General features: G+C 37.1%; 1 protein-coding gene across 4 annotated transcripts; it reads left to right on the forward strand.

The window, feature by feature from the left end:
* Positions 1 to 262: 262 nt before the first annotated feature.
* Positions 263 to 25,348, forward strand: LOC126379197 (putative fatty acyl-CoA reductase CG8306). Of its 4 annotated transcripts, none has more exons than XM_050027881.1 (12): positions 263 to 344; positions 12,597 to 12,821; positions 15,209 to 15,460; positions 15,944 to 16,089; positions 17,104 to 17,213; positions 18,921 to 19,004; positions 19,589 to 19,697; positions 20,711 to 20,827; positions 21,927 to 22,046; positions 22,473 to 22,632; positions 23,010 to 23,107; positions 23,400 to 25,348. In XM_050027881.1, exons 2-12 carry the CDS (start codon positions 12,624 to 12,626, stop codon positions 23,536 to 23,538), a joined length of 1,533 nt encoding a protein of 510 aa, XP_049883838.1. In that variant the 5' UTR covers positions 263 to 344; positions 12,597 to 12,623; the 3' UTR covers positions 23,539 to 25,348. The 4 variants fall into 4 exon arrangements, with proteins under 4 accessions (XP_049883838.1, XP_049883837.1, XP_049883836.1 ...); XM_050027880.1 differs by having other exon boundaries at positions 264 to 348; XM_050027879.1 differs by lacking the exon at positions 263 to 344 and adding an exon at positions 1,954 to 2,036.
* Positions 25,349 to 26,516: the final 1,168 nt, after the last annotated feature.

The raw sequence follows: 26,516 nt of genomic DNA on the forward strand, positions 1-26,516 counted from the left end.
GTAATAATAAAGCAGTGTCTGTACTTACAACGGAACGTTTGATTATAGTTTCGTGGAATATCTACGCAATCGTGTTTTTTTATTTTTTTTATAAATATACACAATTAATTAAAAATTAATAAATGTGAGTCAATCCGGGCTACATTTTGCTATTATTTTCTCTTTGAAGGTTATTTCCAGGACTTATAACTAATTAGTAGGACAGTTTTTTTTAGCTCCTGAAAAGTTGATAAAATCAACTTACTGCGTTTTTCCACGAAGGGTGCGATGTGTCCCCACCGGGATTCGAACCCGGGACCTCTGGATCGTGAGCCCAACGCTCAAACAACTGGACCACGGAGGCCGTATGTATGTTTTCCTTATGTCCTTATCTCTGTATTTTGTGTCAATTGTGCTCAATAAAGTATTTTATCTATCTATCACGTTGGTTGGTCTTTCTGTTAAGAAAGCTCGGTGAGGTGTGGGTACTTAGTTCATCTTGCAATATGTACTTACCTCAATGGTGATCTTATGTGATATTATGAAATGAACAAAGTCGCATCGAATCAGACAATATAGGTATAATACTTACTAACTATAATTGCATATACACAAGACGTTACAGCGTACGCGATCGCCAGTTACATAAAGACGCAGTGACGTGAAAATAATCGACTAAGATAATAGTATGGTCATAACATGCCATGCAATGGTATTGTGTCTAACGAAGCGGATAATCGGCGCCGATGACAATCAACTTTTATGCTAGATTATAGATAAAACAACCGATTTAAAACGTCCTAAACCGTAAATAAATCGTTTTAAACCGTTGGAAAACTCGCCACAATAAAAGAATTGTGTTTTAAACTTCATTATGGGCAATTTTTGGTCAGTTGACGTCATGTTTCGTGATATTAGTTTATAAAAAGTACACACACCTAATTTTATTTTAAGTTAATATACTTACCCAAAATGACGGGTATAACTTAAAATAAAATTAGGTGTCTGCAGGAATCGTGGCATTTTACCAGCGTAGTATGTAACGATTGTGTACAGAGTATGACATCTGGCACTAAGGCCGCGGCGTCGAGAAGAGGGCAATGTTGACCGCAACTCCCTCCGCTCATAGCGAGTAGGTACTAGGTACCTACTTACGTCTGTGGCACACTGAGAGTAACCTTATTTTTGACGGAACTTATATTGCAGATTTGCTGATGAAATTAATGTTATCATAGAGAAAAATAACAATAATTACGCACCCCGTAACCACCACGCATAAAGAAAATAGGTAATTATCACGTTAAATCTAAACAGCGCCATCTTTAATTATTTTTTTGACGAACGTAGCCTAGAAAGTTGAAAGAAATTGAGATTTTGTTGAAGGAAATCACATCAGAATGTGCTTACGTGGTTTTCTCTACTACTATTAAGCAGCTATAATAACTTTATTGCACAAAATAACAGGAATACTAAAATGTGTTTACTTAAAACTAAAAATGTGCTTATATTCTAAATAGGTAAATTACAGGAGTTGTACAGGGGTCCCCAAACTAGGCAGTGCCTGAATCTCGGGTAACCAGTTATTTTTTTTATTAAAAACTAGACTTAATATTAGTTACTATTAAATATTACTTACAAAAAAAAAAAAACATAAAAAGAAAACAAAAATAAGTATTACAAAATAAACTGTAGCATAGGTATAAATTGAGGAAGAGGTAAGTAGAAAATTTATTTTACGAGGTGTTCAGTAGTCGAATAATCCAGGATGAGTAACCAGTCTGTTAACACGGCCTTTGCTACCGGAATAGAGCAGGCAGTCTATAATACAGCAGCTGAAGGTATTCCGTGTGTTTATTTGCCAAGCTCGTCACAATACCTACCTACATCATTTATTCCGGTCAAATATTTGTCTCCCAGTGTGCCTCAATCCTAAGCTTGCACAAGAAAAGCAAGATTCAAGAAAAATCAGTCTCGCTACCTCCATACGACCGGTCAGACGTGTTTGTGTGTTGTGCAAAAAAATAAACCAGTGTTTTACATTAAAACATCTTTTAAGAGTAAGTCGATTGACTATTTTATCTTTTCATCGAAATGGCGGGATGGAGAAATGTCAAAAATTAAAAACAAAGGCAAACGTAGAATTGATATATACAGCCTATACTGTACTCAGTTATAAATAGCTATTATAAATAGTTTTTTTATAAAGTTTTTATGAATATTCAAGGAGTTGACGTAATGATTTTGTGTTTTATGCATTTTTTTCTTTTTTTACTTAATTAATTAAGCGGTTTAAGCTGCTAAGATTTTTTTTTTCTGTATAGACATTGTAATTTGAGTCTTTTTATATTTTGTTTACCTTTGCGGAAAATTTAGGTATGTTTACTCCATTACAAAGTAGGCTAGCTCTATTCGTTCTAGAAAAGGTAGATAGGGTTAAATATTAGCTTGAAGTTTAAAATAAAATACATGTACGGTCACGAGCATTAATATGTATACACTTTGGTACCATGTGACATTAACTTTTTTGACAAATTGAACTGTAAGTCGCACTAAATGTCAAATATGTTAGTGCGACAGAGTCCTGTGGGTACATTATATTGCTCATGACTGTATATAGGTACATAGACCCACGCATGTAAAATCTCCACTTGTCCAATCTAGTAGTGCATGCGGTATTCGGCAAATGGACGATAAGCTGGAACAGTCCAATCAGTTTCTTGCAAAGTATTAAATTAACTGGTTGCACTTAAGAACTCCTGGTTACATAGTTTCTGTAATAGACCAAAAAACACCTACAAAAATATAATGGTATAATTATGACAGCTAATGGTTCATAATTTCACCACTAATTACAAATAATTCGCTGGGCTCAGTAATTGAACTTTTGTTCTTTGATTGTACAATAAGTCACGTCAAAAATGCCCGTATTCCAAATGGGGTGGGCAGAGCCATTCGAAGACAACTTGCAGCCACTGTTGATACGAAGTCCTAAGATGGATATTCTGAACAAAGCGACAAAGAAAAAGCCTAAAATATATGACAATATTAGTCCACATTCACATTAGTATTATGAGACAGTTGCTATCCGTAAAAGTTTGAGGACTGAGGGGTTAAAAAGCCACATCGAAGCAATTCATCTAAGAAAGCAATATTGCAATTTGACATTTACGCATATAAAAGTGCGCAATGCAAACAAATGTCAAATAGCAATATTGCTTTCTTAGATGAATTGCTTCGATGTGGCTATTTTAACCCCCCAATTCTCAAACTTTAACGGATACCAGCTGACTCATAATACTAATGTGAATTACTTAATATTGTCATATATTTAAGGCTTTTTCAGTTTAAATACAGATATATTAAATTATTAAGTATTATCAATTGTTTCATACACGCACGCCAAACCTTTTGTAAGGACATCGCTAATTTCGGCCTCTTTTCGTTTGGTACGCAATTGGTGACTTACCTACCTAGTTACACTTTGAATCGTCAAAGTATACATAAGCAAGTAAATATTTTTGTCACACGTCTCATACGCCTAAAACTATTGCAGCTTCTCAACCTGTACTTATAGACGAGGAAAAATAGCTGAATGAAAAACTCAGTTCAGGGCTCTTAAAAAATTCACGTTCTTAAAAAAAAAACAAGTTGTGGATAGGTCTCTCTCTTTATTTAAGAGCTGGGCTCTTGTCGGTGGAGTAATCGCCATTCCTCTCTTCTTCCCGCCAAAACCTTCACCTCCCGATACGACACAACCTTTGTTTCATAAATGTTCTCCTAGGTCTACCCCTTCCTCTCTTCCCTTTAATTTTTCCTTCTATGATGTTTGTAATAAATGATGATGAAATGGTGTTGATGTGGATAGGTACTTACTTAAAATAACAAGAGAAGCCAGCTCGTATTAAATACTTGGGGGTTAAAATGGCCACATCGAAGCAATTCATCTAAGAAATGAACTTACTTACTTTTATATGCGCAAATGTCATATTGCAATATTGCTTTCTTAGATGAATTGCTTCAATGTCGCCATTTTAAGATAGGTAGTGTCAATGAACGCATTATATTTCAACGGCTGTGGTTTCCACTGCCTTGCATTTTAAAGTGTAGAAAGTAAGATGGTAAGTAGATAAGACATTACCATCATTTTGTTGTGGTTGTTGTAATTTCCTTGTAGTATTATGATCAGTTATGAAAGAGCCGTGGTAACCCAGTTGGTAGAACGCTTGCCTCTCACTTCGAGGTTACAGGTTCGGATCCAGCAATTTGTTCTCGAATTAATGTTTGGATCATAAATTATTATCACCTGCTCAACGGTGAAGGAAAACATCGTAAGGCTGGTTTTCCTTTCGCGAGTTGGAAGGTCAGACAGGCAGTCGCTTCTGTAAAAAACCGGATCTGTCAAATCTTCAGGTTAGGTAAGCGGACCTTGTGAAAAACGGGATAATGCTGGGGGGATGATGATGATTATTAGTTATGTGCCGTTTCCGGGTATATTTCCTCTGTGCGTACGTTATTGCTTATTTAGGTGAATTGCTTTAATGTGGCCATTTTAGAGTTCCTTTATCCTATCTCTATCGTAGCATAAATTACCTACTTATGTGTGCGTCAAGCTAGCGGCCTCAAAAAAAATGGGCACGGAAAAATAATTTGACCATACCAAAAATTAGTACTCTTATTGAAAAAAAATAGTACCTGTTGTAAAAAAAATAGTAACATCACGGTTCTGGATTTATAGCCATGTTTTATTGCACTTGCTAGCTTGACGGTGAGCGAAATTTGGCGAGAGTTAACGACAAGGTCTTTCGCTTTGATTTACGCCAAAAAATAATACCGAAATAGTACTCACACCCTGCAAAATACCGAAATTAGTACTTCAACGGTTCCAAAGTTATAAAGGCAGTTCTTTGATCCCGCTGGCTTGACGTTTTGAAAATACCTATTATCTGGGGAACGCTTGCATACTTCAGTATGTAACTAATGTCAATAAACTCGTATGAAATAGTACTCCCTACCATCATAATTTTGATCCGATTCTCTTTGTAGAAATATGTTAAAAAATCATCATTTATAACCTATGCCATACCCTACTTATAGGTAATATCAACAAATAGCAATTATTCTTATTTAGGTGAATGTGGGACTTTCCAAGTTACGTTCACCAAAAACGAAATAGATGGCGTTGTACAGCTTAACATACATACATACACATACATAAACTCACGCCCGTAATCCCAAATGGGGTGGGCAGAGCCACAAGTAATCAAAGACAACTTGCAGCCACTGTTGATACGAAGTCCACAGCTCAAACGAAGCGAAGTCGAAGTTGTACAGTTTAAACGTAATAATTACCTATTTTCTCATTACTCGGGTAGGTAGGTACAAATTCAAAATTCAAAAATATCTTTATTCAGTAGGTAACATAGTTACACTTATGTCCGTAACGTAACTTGTATCAACGTAATGGCAGAAGCATAATATATAAAAAATATTGTTGCTTGAAATATTTGGGTAAGATATGTATAAGTAGGTATGTAGCTACCTACTTACATTGCTTCTTTTTATTTTGATCAGAATAATAATGGGTGGAAGATTGTGTTGTGCTTGGGTATAATAACAAGGGTCATCATTTATACTCAAAAACAAAGATAAAAGATGCATAATATGTCTGTTATCCATGAAATTAGAAGGTTAAACGAAGGAAAATCTGTACAACGCCATCTGTATTCTTAATTAAAACACATAATAACGGGTTCTTACCGCGTTTAAATGGGGGTTTTATATGTTTTAATTATGATAATAACCGCGTAAACTTAAAACAATCTGTATTCTTATTGGGGAACGTCGCCTGGAAAGTTCCAGGCGTAATAAGGAACTTCCCTTATTGAATAAATGTCTTCTCCTGAAAGCTCTTCCTCTCTCTTATGTCCGGTGTGTATGCAAAATCTTATCGTTTTTGACAATAAAATTCCCATTGACATTCAGAATTTGCCTTTCAACTGTTTTAAGACAGTAGTTAAACAGAAACTTTACAAAAAAGGTTACATACATACATAAACTCACGCCCGTAATCCCTAATGGGGTGGGCAGAGCCACAAGTAATCAAAGACAACTTGCAGCCACTGTTGATACAAAAAAGGTTACTTATTATAAAATTAGTGATTATTTAGAAGATATGAATGCATGGGATTAACTGTCTGAGAACTGATATTGGGCAGCTAAATTACTCAATTGCATAACAATATTTTATGTTTTTGTTTTTTTAAAGAACGTCTAGGGCCCTGTGCCGAGGTTTTTCTTGCAGCTTCTTTTCCCCGGCTATACAGGTTGTGAGAAGCTGCAGTAGTTTTAGGCGGATGAGACGTTCGTTATGTAAAAAAATTGACGATTCAAAGTGCCAGTGTTACCTACTGAATAAAGATATTTTTGAATTTGAATTTGAACTTATGATGAGAACTCGAGTAGGTATTCAAGACTTGAAAGGTAAACAAACAAACAATCTAACTTTCACATTAATATTATAGTCGGAATTGTTGATGATGTAATTTTATTTACATAACTATTTTGGTTTGGCTTGAGCTTATTACATAATAATTTAAATATGTATTCAACACATGCATTATATTTTAATCATGTTAATATTAAAGTAGGTACTTACCCACTTATTTAAATACAAGAGCAAATGAAATTAAATGAAATTTATTGTAGTAAATGTGGTCGTACATAGATGGAAGTAAATATTATGATTCAGCACATTCAGTCATATTGTAACATACAATATTATGTAATTATTGGCCCCGATTCCTGCAGACACCGCCTAATTTTATTTTAAGTTACTTATATCCATCATTTTCATATCCGTCGAAAAGAAAAGGGACGGATGATTCACAGCTCTTAATTTTAGGAAGAATGAGTAAATGAATGAATAACCCGGGCGAATCAAAAGGTACGTCGCTGGTAAGTATGCAATCCGTTTGACGTGCTGTCTACTTAACTGTGTCGGGTTATTGACGGATGTACATTTTTTAGACGGTTGGTTTAGATTTGTGCTTAAAATTGACGTGTGTTCCATAAATTTTATGCTTGTCGATTACCCGTCCCTTTCCTTTTCGGCGGATAAGAAAATGACAGATATAACTTAAAATAAAATTAGATGGTATTTACAGGAATTAGCACCAGTATATTATTAACCTAATCTTACTCTAAATTAACTACTTACTTATATTTACATCAAATTTACATAACATTATTAGGGTGCAATAACTCGTTCAAAGAATAAAAGACCTTCTCTCTTAGCCACAGCTTTAGCTTTATACGGAAATGTTTTAAAGGAAGTTCTCTTAAATGGCTGGGGAGGGCATTGTACGTCCTCACACATACTGAGTAACAATTTTTATAAAACACAGCTGTTCTAGGCACTATTTCATAAACAAGTTTGCTAGGATTTCTAAGATTTCGATTATGCGTTTCTCTCGAAGTTTTAAATATTTCTGGTGTTTTAACAAAATTGGCAAGCTCATAGATTCTAAGATACGTACATAGCAACGTACCTACGTTGATCAATTTGGAGGATGTCTTTTTTAATGTTTAGTAAAAGTTGTTTTTAATGATTTTAAATGTTTTTTAATGTTTGTATTCTTCCCTTCTATGATCATTTTAAGGGCGAATATCAAAATGTGCCAAGTTTGGTGGCGAATTTCATATTATTTTTTCGTGAAAAATTGGGTTCCGACATAAAAAAGGATCCAAAAGGATCCTGGGTTCCGACATGAAAAAGGATCCGAAAGGATGTCGGAACCCAATTTTTCACGAAAAAATAATATGAAAGTTCGCCACCAAACTTGACATTTTGATATTCACCCTTAATAAAATCGTCGTGTCTTATTAAGTGTCCAATCAAACCCTTCTGTCCTCAATAACTCTCAATATTTCCCGCTTTTCCCTTAAAATTTTAAAATTTTATATTGGCCAACAACCCGACAGAATTAAGTTGATGGCACACGTCAAACGGGAGGTAAGAGCCGTTTGACGTGTGCCATCAACTTAATTCTGTCGGGTTGTTGGCCAATATAAAATTTTGGAAGGGTTTATTTTTAATTTCGGCCTGAAATTGACGTATAGTCCATAAATTTTATGGCTGTCGATTACCCGTCCCTTTCTTTTTCAGCGGATAAGAAAATGACAGGTATAAATTAAAATGAAATTAGATGGTGTACATGAATTAGCACCATTGTGTGTAAGTATGAAATAAAAAAATGTTGATTCATACATACATTCTATACACACGATAGTGCAATAACCTATGTTACGCAATGCACTAAACAGACAACTTAGTAAGTATTTTAATACACTCTACAGTCGACATACTTATTTATCAGACGATAAAATTAATAGTTTCACCAATAGTTACATCGTTGATGCACAAACAGCATGTGAAAGGGAAAACGCCATCTTGAAAATTTTCCATAATGGCGGTCACTCAATATGGAACCCAATAAATAATCGCTTACTAAACACATTTAGGTACAGTCATGAGCAATATCATGTAGGTACCCACTTTAGAACCCTGTCGCACTATCATATTTGACATTTAATGAGACTTACGGTTTAATTTGTCAAAAAAAGTTAATGTGACATGGTTACAAAGTGTATACATGTTAGTACTCGTGACCGTACATATTGGAAACCATTTTTAAGCGCCTTTTTGAAAAAAGCATATTCCGATGTGATTTTCATCAATCATTCTATTCCACAGCTGGGCAAAGGCCTCCCTTATGTCCTTCCACAATACCCGATCCTGTGCGAGATCCATCCAGTCAATAACTTAAAAAATACACAATATTGAAACATCGATCAAAGTTATAACGAACTACTAGAACTTTTATATTATATACTTGTATATATACTATTATTTTTAATAAAAGTACAGTCATGAGCAATATAATGTACCCACTTTAGGACTCTGTCGCACTAACATATTTGACATTTAGTGAGACTTACAGTTCAATTTGTCAAAAAAGTTAAAGTGACATGGTACCAATAAGTGTATAGGTACATATTAATGCTCGTGACCGTACAGACCATCTACTTAATCTTATTTTAAGTTATACCTGTCATTTTCTTATCCGCCGAAAACGAAACAGGCTTCTTCTTCTATCGTGTGGGTTGTGAGGTGGATTACCAACCTCATCAACCCTGGTGTCAGGGTTACTTTTGAGCCGCCAAGGCCCCTGACATGACTCATGTAACGACTACGTGCATACATCAGTAAGTAGTAACCGGGACCAACGGCTTAACGTGCCTACCGAAACACGGATCGTCTTACTTTTGGACAATCAGGTGATCAGCCTGTAATGTCCTAACCAAACTAGGGGTCACAATTAAAGCACATAATAACGGGTTCTTACCGCGTTTAAATGGGGATATAAGACTCCCGATATTTCTGTTGCAAGTGCCATGATCACGGGATGACTGATGAGATTGGAGTGGAGTAGGTAGACCATAATTTTCTACGGGCAGACATATCTGTCTACCCTCTACACACAAAGGGGCCACAAAGTAAGATCACACAATAAAATCAATTATTGATGTGTCCGGTGGAAATAAACGTGAGTTTATGTATGTGTTGAGTACCTTAAATAACTATACTTACATAGGTACTTAAGGTACGATCAATAAATACAATTTCTACCTAACGTACCTACAGTTATTGAATTGTTTCGAGTATCTACCTCAATTGATCAATTAATTGAATGATGGCAATTATAAGTTTCGTAAGCCATTGTTTAAGATGTTGTTTTATCGACGGTATAAGAAGACATGTAGGTTCTGCACGGTAACCGCGCCGCGTGCGGCGCGAATTATATCGAGGCCTTCGACCAATAGCCGTTTGACGTCCATCTACGTAGATAGCGTTCGTATCGTTAATTGGTCGAAGCGCTCAATATAAATCGGATGGTTTAAGTCCCGATCTCCCTATCCATCCATAGGGAAGGCCCGTGCCCCAGCAGTGGGGACGTTAATGGGCTGGTGATGCTAGAGATATAGGGACAGAAAAAGCGACTTTGTTTTATACTATGTAGTGATAATCTAAATGTTCCCACAATTTTACGTTGACACAACTGTAAGCTGTAATATTATACCCAATAAACTGCATCACAAGCTGTTATTGCAGAAAGACAATGTACAAGTCTTACAACATTTAAGTAGATCTAAATTTACATCAAATGACACAGGACTCAAATGTCATTTGCATCGCCTAAATACGCAAATGAATTTAAATGAGCTGGTTGACTAATTTATGTGTAGGTTGGTACTAAATTATTGCGATATGAAATCCGTCTGTCTACAATATACATACAAACATTACTTCACGCTGTAACAACTAATGGGGAGGGCAGAGACAAATAGACAACTTGCCACTACTTTTTGATACTTATTACTGGTTCCCAGACCGTTCTAAGCATTCAATTAATTATTTTAAGTACTTATTCTTTAGAGGAAGACCGAGAAGGACTTACATTGACAAAATTGGAGATGTGCTTAGAAAAGGTTTAATACGATCTACTTTGAACCGGCGCGGCGTGCGTGTATGAAGCGATTGATGAATGTGGAGGAAGCAAGAGAAGTGTGTCAGGATCGAAGCAAATGGAATTCTATAGTCTCTGCTTACCCCGGTGGGAAATAGGCGTGAGTTTATGTATGTATTCTTTACACAATAACGAAACATTTCAAAACATACACGAGAAATGTTACAGCACAATTGGCAGCCTTATTTCTCTACAGCAATTTCTTCCAGACGACCAGAGGGAGGAAGTACCAATTAGCTTAAAAACTACCCCTACAAAAGAAAAAACTTCAAAATCTGACCTGTCCCTGACAAATTGGATGTCTTCTTCTATCGTGTGGGTTGTGAGGTGGATTACATGTGGGTTTCCTCACGATGTTTTCCATCACTGCTGACCACGTGATAATAATTTGTGTTCGAAACATGAATTCGAAAAAAATTCGACAATCATTGGTTTAGGCCTGTGCTGGATTCGAACCTGCGACCTCAAAGTGAGAGGCAAGCTTTCTACCAACTGGGCTACCACGGCAACATGGAATTTTCTATATTTTTCTAATTTATTCTAGAACATGCTCGGCACAAATGCTAAGGCATGCCTAAAGTCATAGTAATATCGCCATTCATAGTGTAGGATTGAAGTATTATGTAAATGTTATAGACAAATAAACGCTCGGTTTGCATTTTCAACCTCGCTTTTTGGGGTTCCGTGCCCAGCGGTAAAAGCGGGATCCTATTAAGTACCTACTAAGACTTCGCTGTCCGTCCGTCTATCTGTAACCAGGCTAAGTAATCTCAAAAACCGGGATAGATAGACAATTAAAATTTTCTCATATTATGCTTTTTTTCTAGCCGCTATAACAACAAATACTAAAAATAAATATTTAAATAAATAAAATACATTTATTTCAAGCGACATAAGGCTCATATACAATACTTTTGACACAATAAAATAAAATGAAAACAAAACGAAATGAAATGACAATTAATTTAAATGAAATAAAATAAACTGAAATGAAATAGTTATTCTTTACAGATTTAAGCGGGGCTCCCATACAAAAACGCCATTTTTTTTTACATTTTTACCTACTATTGTTTACTTAGTCGATGACTCTGAACCCTTCGTGCGAGTCCGGCTCGCACTTGGACGGTTTTTGTTAACTAGTTTGCCTTGAGTACAGGTCAATGTTCAACACATAAGTTCAGGTCTATAGAACATGTTTATTAATAGCATTTATCGGAAATTAATACCCGACTGCGAAGGCGAGTTATGGTTTTTATAAGTCTTTGTTATAAGTAAGTACATAGGTAACTAAGTAATCAATAATCTTAGGACTGCGTATCAAAAATGGATGCAACTTTTCTTATGATTATATGAGGCCCTGCCTAGCCATCCCATAAGGGATTATAGACGTGAAATTATTTTTTTTCTTTGTAACTTGTTACTTAGTATTTTTTTATATTTTTCATTGTTAGGTAAAGGCAAGAACGTCAAGATCCTTCTTATTACTTAAAAAAAAAAAAAGAATTGTGAACATTATTATGGTAAAAAAAGTCACATGAACAATTATCTTTTATTTCTTTTTTTGACCTTAACGAGATTTAATTTACATAATAAGGCTGTTTGTTGCAATGACGTTTGCCTCATGATTAAGATGGGCGCTAAAAAACACATACGTCAGTCACATCTCACACGTCATTTAAATGGAGTATTCAATAAACAAAGTGTATCTGCCTATTTTCGCTTCGTGCCGGGAAGCCGCTTCATAACTCAAAAGTTTATGCGGACTTTTGAGTTAATTCGTTTGGGGTTCGGAGTAGGAGTCAACTCCGAGGGTGGGGGCTTAGGTTTCATCATCATCACCTTTCATCATTTCATTAATCATCAAGAAAAAATACGTCAGATATGGCTGTATGGGCATAGTTCCCTTTGCCTTACCCTTCGGGGAAAACCAAAACAAAAAAAAAAAAAATTAAATGGAATTTCGACTCGCTCTATTATTTTTGCGGTATAACTGTTTTCTGACTTAAACTCTGTTAAAACTCATCTTTACAGATAACACAAGACTAGAACGTGTTAAAAATGCCTGAAGAATCGGAAGTTCGCGCGTTTTACACGGGCAAAAACTTCTTTATAACCGGAGGCACTGGGTTCGTCGGATTATGCCTTATTGAAAAAATATTAAGAAGTATTCCCGATGTTGGCAAAGTCTACCTACTTATGAGGCCTAAGAAAGGCAAGGAAATCTCGCAAAGGCTTGAGGAATTCCCAAAGAATCTGGTAAGTTTATAACCTGTATCTAAACTTCAGTAGGTACTTAGTAAAAACTTTTTAAAGTTTTATAAAACACATCTGTGGCTTTGGATTCATTTGATTACAATACATAAATGTAGTCAGTAATACTTTTATTAACAATATTTGTTTAGAAGATGTTTAATATAAGTTTAAAACATTCTTTTTCTTAACCCATCTAAAGGACAGGATATTAAGATGTTAAACTATTTTTCTATACAGGTATAAGTATGTATTCACAAATAAAGACCTCACATGACAACTTTAATATACTAATCCGTGAACAATGCAGTAGGCTGTATGCTATACGTATTACTGTAACACTAATCATAAGAGAAATTTTTACTAATTTATGTACAGCTGTTTTTTTATTCCATATAAATAACAAAAATAAAATAAAAGACAACTGTGTTCACAAATAAATAATTTAATATAATGTGCAAATTTTTGAAAATTAAAAGTTTTTTGTAGTCTCTTTTATATAATTATCATCTTTTGTAAACAAAAATGAAAATGAAAAATATATGTTTTTTCACGTATCCTTAAATTAACCAATCAATTAGCTATAAAGGAAACTGTATTGTATTGAAACAATATGAAGATAAGGAAACACATAAGCACTATAATTTCAAAATAATATTTTTGTATTCAATATTCATACAAAAGTTATCAAACATATAAACAATAGCAAATTATTATTAATAATACATAGTATGGTATTATTATGTTAATAACTGGTATGTGCACTAATATTATGTAATAATTACTAATAATTGAATCATTAAATCACTGGCCCGTGCAATTTTTAACTAACAGTCCCCGTGGCACGATAAATGCACGCGCGGCGCGATTTATATCGAGAGCTTCCGCCAATTCTTCTTCTTCTATTGTGTGGGTTGTGAGGTGGATTACCAACTCAGCAACCCTGGTATCACAGTTATTATTGAGCCGCCAAAGGCCCCTGACATGGTTCATGTAACGATTACTCACTAACATCGGAGTCCCCACCGGGATTTGAATCCGAGCCCAATGCTCAACCACTGGACCACAGAGGCCGTGAACATTATTATGTTAAAAATTTCTGCCATCCGCCAATTTATTTAGAAAATCAGTTTTACTACTGCACTAATGGAACAATTAAATGCGTACAAAAAACTTAAACTCACAAATCACCAACATGGGTAACTATTGTTAAATAATACAATCTTACGTTTAGCTTAAGTAACAAATGGAAAATTGCATAAACAAGTTTAATGTACTATAAAATATGTCAATATCTGGATATTGAGCAATCATAGCATTGAGCAATGATACAGCTTGGGCTGTGGGAGAGTTTTTCGCAGCGAGGGTGCGCGTGCGCAGCGCTGGCCGCACCCGCAGCCTGCGCAGTCGGCACGTTGCCACAGGAGCAAATAGCTTGCAGCGGAAAAGTGTATCAGGGTCGTTCATTTTTCCATTTCATAATAAAAAATAATGAACGGCTAGCCAATAGCTGTACGACGTCTATCTACGTACGAAGCATTAGATATAAGACGCGCAGCGCGCGACACGGTTGCCGTGCAGACTCTGCCGCAATACTATTTTTTTTTTTTTCGTTTTTAATGTGCCATCGATTGCAAAGCCTTTTACAAATGGTTTGTTGCTGATTAGGGTTGAAATAACAATAAAAGATAATTATTATATTACAAGGTATATGAAGGCCTTAACTATTAGCATTGGACTGAAAAAAAAGCATAAAATTTTAATGCAATGCTTGTAGATTGTTTCCTTTCTTAGGTGCAATAAAGTATATTTGTAATGTTTGATTTGTATTGTAATGTATATTATGTATATATTTATTATTGTGCATGTGTGTATTAGGAAGTTGTATTCATAGTTTGAACCCGCAATCTTTTAATTTTTACATGTATTCCCTCGCCTCGCCGCTTTAAGCGATAAGGCCGCTATTTGCGATGTACCTAGTTAAGAATCTTTTGTAATTATTTCCTTTTATTTTGGTGCAATAACGTATATTTGTTTTTGTTAACAAAGGCTTACTTGAAGAGAACCTATTCTTGAGTTCCAACATTATTCATATCTGTTTAATACAATACAATACAATACAAAAATTCTTCATTGCACTTAAACCATATTAAAAATACATTATTTATTATAATTAGAGGTTTTTTGGTTATTGAGATTAGGTTAGATAGGGATTTAGGTCTGTGCAATAAAGTATATTTGATTTGATTTTGATTTGATAGGTAGTACAACACGCGTCCTTATTGCTAAGGTGGCAATCTCTTCCAGGCAAACTTTAGGTATAGGAAATTAATTTAAAAAACAAATAAATATAATTTTTTAATATATTAAAAATAAACAAAATATTCTTACAGGTCTTCGAGAAACTCCTGGAAACCAACACGACAGATGTATTCAAGAAACTCATCCCAATATCCGGTGACGTCGGACAAGAGAACCTCGGGCTCAGTGCACAGGACCGCCAAGTCTTGGTGGACAATGTGGATGTGGTCATCCATTCTGCAGCCACCCTGGATTTCCAAGAGAATCTACGGCCTACAGTTAATATTAACTTGTTGGGGACGAGACGGGTTATGGAGTTGTGCCAACAGATGAAGAATTTGAAGGTATGTTTCTTTAAATGTTACATACAGACACACAATAAGTAGGGAAGTGAAAGAATTGAGCCGCCAAAGGCCCCTGACATGACTCATGTAACGACTATGTCCATACATCAGTAAGTAGTAACCGGGACCAACGGCTTAACGTGCCCTCCGAAGCACGGATTATATATTTGATGTTAATTCATGCTGTTCTGCTTCTATGCTGTTCTGGGAGCAAATAAAAAACATAGAAAACGTTCAGCTGCTCGTCTTCCCGGGCATGTCGTAAAAACCGACAGAGGGATTGTGTCTTCTAACATGATGGACTAATGTTATGGGCGATAGGCTGATCCCTTATCACCATAAGGTTCATCGTATCCAGCTTACGACATCGTATCAATAGTGGCTGCAAGTTATTTTTGATTAGTTGTGACTCTGCCCACCCCATTAGGGATTACGGGCGTGAGTTTATGTATGTATGTTTGTTATAATTCGGTACCATTTCAGGTAATGGTGCACGTGTCATCGGCGTACGTGAACTCGTATTTAACTGAAGCTCATGAGAAGGTGTACGAGGCTCCGGAAGACGCTGAGAAGGTCATCTCGCTGGTCGGGACACTGACCGACGAGTCGCTCGATCAGATTGAACCTAAGTGAGTATTTGGAAGCTCGTTTGAGGAGCACGGTGGCGCAGCGGTAAACGCGCTCGGTCTGCGATTGTTGAAGTTAAGCAACTTTCGCAAAGGCCGGTCATAGGATGGGTGACCACAAAAAAAAAGTTTTCATCTCGAGCTCCTCCGTGCTTCGGAAGACACGTTAAGCCGTTGGTCCCGGCTGCATTAGCAGTCGTCAATAACCAATCGATCAATCGGCACTGGGCCCGCGTGGTGGTTCAAGGCCCGATCTCTCCATCCATAGGGAAGGCCCGTGCCCCAGCAGTGGGGACGTTAATGGGCTGATGATGATGAGTATTTAGAAGAGCGGTGGACCCAACTAGTTAACCGCCTACTGTAGTTCCACCCTTACAACATAGATGGCGCTCATCGGTGCCTGAAACGCGGTAACGAAGTTTTCACGGCGCGACGTATAATATACGCCGTGTATATATTATATACAACTTCGTAACAGTGAACAGATAGTACCGCGCGAGTCAAGAGTTGGTGTGTGACTAGGGATCGACGATCTGACATTGTTACGTTCCGGTCCTGTGCAAGTCTCATCCATTGCTTTCCGGCATACCTCACAATGTCATCCGACCACAGGGCTGGTGGTCTGCCTCGATAGCGCATACCATCCCTTGGCCACCATTCAGTAACCTTAGTCCATCTGCTGTCAAACAAAAATCATTCTAATTCTTTTTTTTTTCCTTTATTCTGCTGACATGCGATCGGTCCGTCGACCATAAGCAGTTCTGTTATATTGCCAGTGGGATGTTAGGCATGCCTTTCCAGTGTCAGATTGCCTTCATTTTGTTTCTCACTGCTGAAGTTTGTCCCAGATATGTTGCCTTTTTTAGGCGTCTCAGCGGCGGTGGTTCACTTAAGGCCGATGCAAGCCTGTTTTCATGGTGGACAATCCTTTTTATGTAAGGCTCGATAATATGCTCTGCTTCCTCTTTAACAGTGTGCATTCTAATTCTAATTTTAAGTTCCTTTACTACATTGCAGGCTGCTTAAGACCCACCCCAACACGTACACGTTTACAAAGCACCTGGCTGAGCACGAGGTGGTCAAATGCTCCGATAAGTTCCCCTGCACCATCGTCAGACCTACCATGAGTGAGTATAGTGTATTTTATGTTCTTTTTACACACACACACACACTTTTTTTATTTACTTAATTAAACTTTGAGTATACAGTGGCCCCGATTCCTGCAGACATCTCTTAATTTTACTTTAAGTTATACCTGTCATTTTCTTATCCGCCGAAAAGGAAAGGGACGGATGATTGACAGCTCTTAATTTTAGGAAGAATGAGTAAATAAATGAATAACCCGGGCGAATTTTTAGACGGTTGTTTTAGATTTGTGCTTAAAATTGACGTGTGTTCCATAAATTTTATGCTTGTCGATTACCCGTCCCTTTCCTTTTCGGCGGATAAGAAAATGACAGATATAACCTAAAATAAAATTAGATGGTATTTACAGGAATTAGCACCAGTTTTGACGCATAGCATCGCTAAACCAGGAATGGTTTGTCTCGATGCTAGGTTTCCTGTCATCAATCAATTTATACAACGTTCAAAAACATTATATATATCAAGAACAATTAAAGTATAATACAAACAATTTGTCACATTCTAACATTTCTAACTTTATTTATTTGTTTATTTTATCGTTTTATATGCATTGTTTTGTAAGTATTATTGTATTTCTTTCATGTATTTGTAGATACACTGCACACACACACGCTTTTCATATATGTTTTTGTAAACTACTTCATTTTATAAGTAAATATTATTATGTATTCATTTAAGTTGTATTTGTGGGAGATACGGCTTCCGTGCCTCACTTAGCAGGGTCCACAGAATACCAGCGTCGTGGCTCGCGCCGCGGCTTATGCTGAGTGAGGCCCTTTTATAAAGGACACCACCACCATCGTTGACCAGTCCATACACTCGATTGTTTGTGTTTCTTGTGTATGTTGTTGTTTTTTTATTTTTTATTATGTGTTTGATTGTAAGTTATGTGTTACTCCGTGTTTTTATTGTATATTTTTTGTTTTTTTTATATATTTGTTGCTGTGGTGTCCCTTTCTAATAAACGTTTCTTTCTTTCTTAAACATTCTTTAATTATTTTGTAAAACTTAAAGGTAACACGACTTTCTAGAATCAGAATCATTTATTCAACGTAATTATCATGGTTAACTTGTTGAAGGTCAATGTAACATTTTTGAATTTACGTCATTTCGCAAGGTGTTATGGCTGAGGAGAAGAAATGACAAGAAACTGCAACAGCAACACATCTTTTAAATCAATGAGGGTATACATTACAAGTTAAATAACTAGAGGAACACATTCAATACCAGACATTTTTATCATTTAGATAGTCATTAATCTTTCAATAAGCTTTTTTACATAAAGTAAGCTTCACATGAGCTTTAAATTTATTTTTTGACAAATTTAAAATATTATCTGGTATTTTATTGTAAAAACGTATAAGTATATAACCCCAAAAAAGATGAATTTAATTTACTTAATCTAGAATTTTGAATAGCAATATTATTTAACTTTAACACACACACATTATATAAACATTCTTTAATTATTTTGTAAAACTTTCTTACCTATTTACTACTGTTACAGAAGAGCGGGGTCTCCTGGTACAGGCATAAGCGATATCATGTACCCACTTTAGAACCCTGTCGCACTATCAAATTTGACATTTAATGAGACTTATGGTTTAATTTGTCAAAAATGTTAATGTGTCATGGTTTCAAAATGTATACAATATACATATTAGTACTCGTGACCGTATGGTTTTCAGTTGTGGCTGCATGGAAGGAGCCAGTTCCTGGTTGGACCTGCTCGAAGGTTGGACCTCAAGGATTCATGATGGGAGCTGGAAAAGGTACGTTCTTATCTTCTACTTCCCCATCAACCCCGGTGTCAAGGTTACTATGGTGGCAAAGGCCCCCGACTCATATTAAGACTACTATACTAACTTGTGGGGTGTTAGTTACATCGTAACGAATACTAAGAGGGATGATTCAGCTCATTATTATGAGTTAATATCAAGTGGAATTTACCACCGCAAAAATATAAAAATAATTTAAAAAAAAATCAAAAAGAAATGTCTTTATTTTTGACGTGACTTATTATAGATTTGCCGCAGTAGTTTTAGGCGGATGAGATGTTCGTTATGTAAAAATTGACGATTCAAAGTGTAACTATGTTACCTACTGAATAAAGATATTTTTGAATTTGAATTTGAATTTGATGCCATTAAGCACGGTCACGAGCATCAATATGTATACACTTTGGTACCATGTCACATTAACTTTTTTGACAAATTGAACTGTAAGTCTCACTAAATATCAAATATGTTAGTGCGACAGAGTCCTAAAGTGGGTACATTATATTGCTCATGACTGTACTTGGCCTGAAAAAAAAATGTCGAATGTTAACATTATCGTGTTAATTATGACATTTCAGGAGTAGTTCGTCGTCTCCCTCTGGCCAAGGAGAACATAGCTGACTACATCCCCGTGGACGTTGTCGTCAATGAACTGCTGGTGGCCGGGTGGCAGGCAGCCAAGGCCAAGTAAGTGGTACCCAACAGAGCACCCCGGACACTTCATACAAAACACCTCGGTTTACACAGACACCACACATTGACTTTATCGAACATGCGCATCATTCATTCATTCATCATCAGCCCATTGACGTCTCCACTGCTGGGGCACGGGCCTTCCCTATGGATGGATAGGGAGATCGGGCCTTAAACCACCACGCGGGCCCAGTGCGGATTGATGGTTATTAACGACTGCTAATGCAGCCGGGACCAACGGCTTAACGTGCCTTCCGAAGCACGGAGGAGCTCGAGATGAAAACTTTTTTTTGTGGTCACCCATCCTATGACAGGCCTTTGTGAAAGTTGCTTAACTTCAACAATCGCAGACCGAGCGCGTTCACCGCTGCGCCACCGAGCTCCTCAACGTGCATTCGCATCTAATAATAATAAAAAAGTTTATTTAGGTAAAACCTTCGACACACATATACATTTACAATATTAAAATACACACATATTAATATTTAGTTACGTATATCTGTGTCTGTGACGTCTGACGCCCATACAAAGACTAAAGTAAGACCGAGGGGGTGAGGTAAACCTAGCACAGCCGCTGGTGGGGAGCGGAAATGCCGTTCTATACGTAGTATTATTCCTTATTCTATGCTAATGGGTTACTCTCTTCTCTTATCGTGTGGGTTGGGAGGTGGATTACCAACACCATCAACCCTAGTGTCAGGGTTATTATTGAGCCGCCATAGGCCCCTGACATGACTCATGTAACGACTACGTACTTACATCAGTAAGTAGTAACCGGGACCAACGGCTTAACGCGCTTCATCGGCTTAACGCGGATCATCTTACTTTTGGACAATCAGGTATTCAGCTGTTAATCTTCCTAAAAGTAAATAAATAAAATAAAATAGTGTCCTAACCAAACTAAAGTGATATGTCCCCTCCGGGATTCGAACCCGGGACCTCACGACGCTCAACCACTTGACCATGAAGGCCGTTTGTATTCTTATTCTTGTTGTATACAATTCCAGATCCGGTCTGTCGGTGTACCACTGCTCATCATCAACCTGCCGTCCATTCGCGTGGGCCATGTTGGAAAACCAGGTTAACGGCATGCTGCATAAGTACCCCTTGAAGGGGGCCGTGTGGTGAGTCCTACTTTTCTATACAACACACTTTGGTGCTAATTCCTGTAAACATCATTCATTCATCGTCATTTTCTTATCCGCCGAAAAGGAAAGGGACGAGTAATCGACAAACATATTTATGGAACACACGTCAATTTTAAGCACAAATCTAAAACAACCGTCTAAAAATTATACATTGGCCAATAACCCGACAGAATTAAGTTGACAGCACACGTCAAACGGTTATTCGTTCATTTACTCATTCTACCTTAAATTAAGAGCTGTCAATCATCCGTCCCTTTCCTTTTCGGCGGGCAAGAAAATGACAGATATAACTTAAAGTAAAATTAGGAGGAATCGGGGCCTTTACATTGTTAGTTGGTGAAGCCACGGTAGCCCAGTTGGTAGAACGCTTGCCTCTCACTTTGAGGTTGTAGGTTCGAAGCCACGCCTTAACCAATGATTGTAGAATTCGTTTTCGAATTCACGTTTGGATCATAAACGATTATCACGTGCTCAGCAATTACAATAAAATACCAGATAATATTTTATTATTTAAAGCTCACGTGAAGCTTGCTTTATGTAAAAAAGCTTATTATAAGATTAATGACTACCTAAATGATAAAAATGTCTGGTGTTGAATGTGTTTCTCTAGTTATTAAATAACTTGTAATGTTCTCATTGATTTAAAAGATGTGTTGCTGTTGCAGTTTCTTGTCATTTCTTTTCCTCAGCCATAAATAACAGTATGCGAAATGACGTAAATTCAAAATTGTTACATTGACCTTCAACAAGTTTGTCCATGATAATTACGTTATGCATGCATAAATGATAATCATGATACATGATTTATACATGATAATTAAAAAACATAGAACACGTTCAGCTGCTTGTCTTCCCGGGCATGTCGTAAAAACCGACAGAGGGATTGTGTCCTCTAACATGATGGACTAATGTTAAGGTTTATCATATCCAGCTTGCGACATCGTATCAACAGTGGCTGCAAGTTGTCTTTGATTACTTGTGGCTCTGCCCACCCCATTAGGGATTTTGGCGTGAGTTTATTTATGTATGTAATTATGTTGAATAAATGATTCTGATTACATAATAATATTTCCAGGTACCCACATTTGAAGTTCGTACCGTCCCTGTTGCTGTTCCGTATCTCCGCTATATTCGTGCACTTCTTCCCGGCCATCCTGCTGGACATGCTGCTCAGGTTGACTGGCGGGAGACCCATGTGAGTATAAGGCCGCCTGTACGCTTGCACGACGACTTGCAGTCCAATGGGCTGGCAGCAAAGATAGAGATTTAGCAGTATTAAGCTTCCCGATCCAATGTCAATAGCATTGGATTGGGAATTGTGGTGCACTCTTGAGGAGGCCTTTGTCAAAGAGTAAACTGGCACATAAGAAAATAGAAAATAAACTACTATGATAGTTTAATATTTATGGAAACTATAGTTATGAGTCAGTAATAAAGGCTTATATATATATAGTAGCAAGCTTAGCAGCAAAGATAAAGATTTAGCCGTATTTAGTAGCAGCTTTATCTTTACTGCTAAGCTTGCTACTAAATACTGCTAAATCTTTATCTTTGCAGCTAAAATAAAATATTAAATTCTTGTTTTCAAAAGAATTAACGATTTGTAATTTATTTATTGCAGTCTTTTCCGCCTCCACAAGAACGTGTGGAGCTCCCTTGGCCGCCTGGAGCGCTTCATATTCGCCGAATGGAAATTCCACAACCCCAACACTGTAGAGCTGGCTCGCAAACTGAACCAGACTGATCGAGAACTGTTCAATATTGACATCTCTACGCTTCACGTACGTTCAGTAGCTTTTTAATTTTTTTAAGAACGTCTAACGTGATTATTTAGAAGATATGAATGCATGGGATTAACTGTCTGAGAACTGATATTAGGCAGCTAAATTACTCAATTGTATACCAATATTTTATGTTTATTTTTATTTTTTTAAAGAACGTCTAGGGCCCTGTGCCGAGGTTTTTCTTGCAGCTTCTTTTCCCCGGCTATACAGGTTGTGAGAAGCTGCAGTAGTTTTAGGCGGATGAGACGTTCGTTATGTAAATATTGACGATTCAAAGTGTAACTATATTACCTACTGAATAAAGATATTTGTGAATTTTGAATTTGAATTTTGATGGCGAGGAGTGAGTGTAATTTATGTTATTTTATTTTTAGTGGGAGGAATACTTCACCAAGCTGCTGCTTGGTGTACGGAGGTACCTGAACAGAGAGGAGGAGAAGACATTACCGGCTGCTAGAAGCAAGGATTCCATGTACGTAATTAAATGAGAATCGTATCTTGTAAAGAATTCAAAGAATTGGCCTTGGAGTCTTGTTCTACTGTAGCATTCTCTATTATTGACTACAATACTACTGTAAGAGCGTGGTTCTAAAGATTTAGTTAGCTTCTTTTCCCCGGCTATACAGGTTGTGAGAAACTGCAGTAGTTTTAGGCGGATGAGACGTTCGTTATGTAAAAATTACCATTCAAAGTGTAACTATGTTACCTATTGAATAAAGATATTTTAGAATTTGAATTCACTTATTCGTGTTTTCTCGTTGCAGGCTGCTGGTCTTCCACATAATCTGGCAGATCCTGGTGATCGCGCTGCTGTGGTACGTGGTGGCGTGTGTCACAGGGCTCACCATGACGCAGAGCGCCTGGGCTGCCCCCGCCATATACATCCTCTACACTTGCTTGTAAAATAGCACATGTTACGTAGCATCGCGCCTGTCTCCCCAAAGTGGTAGGCAGATCTTTTACTTTTTCCGACGTGACTTATTGTTGATATGCCGTAAACAGGAGGCGGTATGGAGCATACTCCACCACGCTGCTCCACTGCGGGTTTATTCTACTTGATATTACCTCAGAATCATTAGATGAATCATCAGCCTCGGTATTGGGTACGGTATCAATTACAGCGTGTATACTGTACACCTGCCTACCCTCCGGGGATACTGGCGTGATGGTATGTTATGTTGTTGTTATGTTTGAAATTGACCTTAGAGCCTCGTATCCACTAGGCAACAATAAACGCGCAACATGTAACGCTCAACATCTACGGGAACGTTGCACAACAGCGCGCAACGTTCCACAACGGCGCGCAACGTTGCCAGCTGAAGCGCATGAATTGAATTTTGAATTTGAAATGAATTTAACGTTGGACCAACTTTAACAGACTTCAAAGAATGGAGGAGATATTTATCTCATAATAAAAGTGTCAATCTCAAAATTAGTATTTTATAACAAGGTATGAAAGATAGTATGTAATTGTACGTAATATATTTTTATAGTGAATAATAAATAATTCACTAACACAGTTGGCTCGACCATTATAGACGGCGATACGGCTCACCTATCACGTTGGTCTAACAGATAGCTCGGTGAGGTGTGGGTACTTAGTTCATCTTGCGATGTACCTCTGACTACCCCAATTAGGATATAGTCATGAGCCTATGTGTTGTGAATAAATATTGTAACAGACATGTCATAAAGATATTTTTTGAATTAAAAGGGTTTATAGTATTAATTTAGTAACTATAAGGTGCCGATTCCTTAACTACGAACTTAATTTTATTTCAGTTAGATAATTTTAAAACTTGACAGATTGAGCCGTGGTATGTGCTATCGCCAAAGGATGTTAATCGGGGTACCGAACATAGCATAGTACCCCGCTAATCACAAGTTGGTAGTGTGACTAGGGATCGACCATCCACTTGAGTCATATTGGATGTTGTATATATGCGTCTCGCTGTGTAAACTTCGATAGCGCGTTTCAGGACTGCTTCAAGACTGCATTATTGAATGTGGCGCCATCTGTTGCATGCGGGCGGAACTAGCTGGCCAACTAGTTGGGTCTGCTACAGCCCAGTTGGAAGAAAGCTCGACTCACTGTGAGGTCGTAGGTTCTAATCCCAGCACAGAGGCCTTATTTTTGAATCGCTCTCCTTTAACGCGTGCGAAAATATACACCTGTCTCATCTTGCTAATGACAAGCTCTGATGTGCTGCGTGAAATGGGTATACATTCTCGAACGTGACTTGAAGGCGCGCAATTCAAAAGTAACCAATAGTTTTCCAATTAATGTTTATCACGTGTTCAACGGTGAAGGAAAACATCGTGAGCAAACCCACATTCCCGAGAAATGCGTTTCGGTATGACCTAACCTGTATTGGGCTGGTTTTCTTTTCGCGGCTTGGAAGGTCAGACAGGCAGTCGCTTCTGTAAAACACCGGACCTGTCAAATGTTAAGGTTAGGTAAGCGGACCCTGTGAAACACGAGGTAAAGCTATGACAGTTTTAAAACTAGCTTTATTTCTTTCTTACACTTGTCATAAGTAAAGGACGACACTAGTTTTAGAGCTGTACTGAAATAAAATTCACTTTTGTCTGCGAGAATCGGCACCTACAAATATTATATGTAAGTAAAACTGAATTTTATATAATTTTGTACGACATTCCAGTGGATTGGGTTGCTTTGATTTTTTAAATAAATATATAAAAACCTGTTTTGAATTTTGTGTTTTATTTAATTTCACACACACGACACAAAAAACACGACGAATTTATTGAACACATCATAGAAGGAAATAGAGGAAGGGGAAGACCAACACATTATTAGAGATTACATGGAACAGATTAAAGAAAAGGTTAACGTCCTGTCTTATATAGGGAAGTCAAGGAATTGGCCTTTGATAGACTAGAATGGAAAATGCTACACCGACAAGAGCGTGGCTCTTAAATTGATGATGATGATTTAATTTTAAATATTAGACAGTCACCATATTATCATACATAATCTTAGCGAGGCAAATACTTTAAATCCAGTATGAGTCTGTTCGGAGAACTTATGACTGTTACCGTAGTGTCTGGTCACGGGTTCAAAACCCGAATCGTGGCTCTAAGTCACTAAATACGACTTTATGAGGTTCAAGGCAGTGAGCTCGCCTCCTGTTATGGAACTGAAACGTAGCTAGCTGGCTGAGAGTGGGTGTGTACTATGCACATCTGCCTACCCCTTTGGGGATACAGGTATGATACTATGTTACCCCGGACAATGTGTCTGCAAAATTTCATGATGTAGTTCAGGCATGAGACCGAAAAATAAACTTTCGTATGAGTTTTGCACTTTTGTTGCCTTAATAATTCGGAATTTCTCGGTTGAAGTACCAGGAGAACATAAATTACCAAGAGGCTGATTTCTATACGTGTTCGAGTAACGCCATCTACCGTGGAGTAGGAAGAAGAATGCAAAAAATTGCTTGAACAGAATTTATTCCTCGAAATGGCAACACAGCATACTGAATGCCAGTTTTTAAATTCATAATTCTTTGTTTTGGTTTTAATTAGCAACCCTCGTTGTATATGCTTCATAGATGAACCATTGATGATATTAGTTTATTATTTATCGTATAACCATTACAGTTCCCAAAACAAAATAATTTTGAATTAAAAGGAATTGAAATTTATTATGCAGTGTTGCCATTTTGAGAAATTAATTCTGTTCAAGCGATAATTTTCATCGTTCTTGCTATTTAACGGTAGATGGCGTTGCTCGAACACGGTTAGAAATTAGCCTCTTAATAATTCATGTTCTCCTGGTACTTCGACCGAGTAAATTCCGAATTATTGAGGCAACAAGCAAAATACAAATGCAAAAGTTGGATTTACGCCTGAACTAC

The sequence above is a fragment of the Pectinophora gossypiella genome, chromosome 28 (genome assembly GCF_024362695.1).
Source record: "Pectinophora gossypiella chromosome 28, ilPecGoss1.1, whole genome shotgun sequence".
Lineage (NCBI taxonomy): Eukaryota > Metazoa > Arthropoda > Insecta > Lepidoptera > Gelechiidae > Pectinophora > Pectinophora gossypiella.

Coding starts and splice junctions, on each gene's coding strand:
- LOC126379197 (XM_050027881.1), top strand. CDS start 12,624: ATGCCTGAAGAATCGGAAGTTCGCGCGTTTTACACGGGCAAAAACTTC. Junction 12,822..15,208: donor AGGAATTCCCAAAGAATCTG/GTAAGTTTATAA, acceptor ATATTCTTACAG/GTCTTCGAGAAACTCCTGGA. Junction 19,698..20,710: donor TGGCAGGCAGCCAAGGCCAA/GTAAGTGGTACC, acceptor ATACAATTCCAG/ATCCGGTCTGTCGGTGTACC.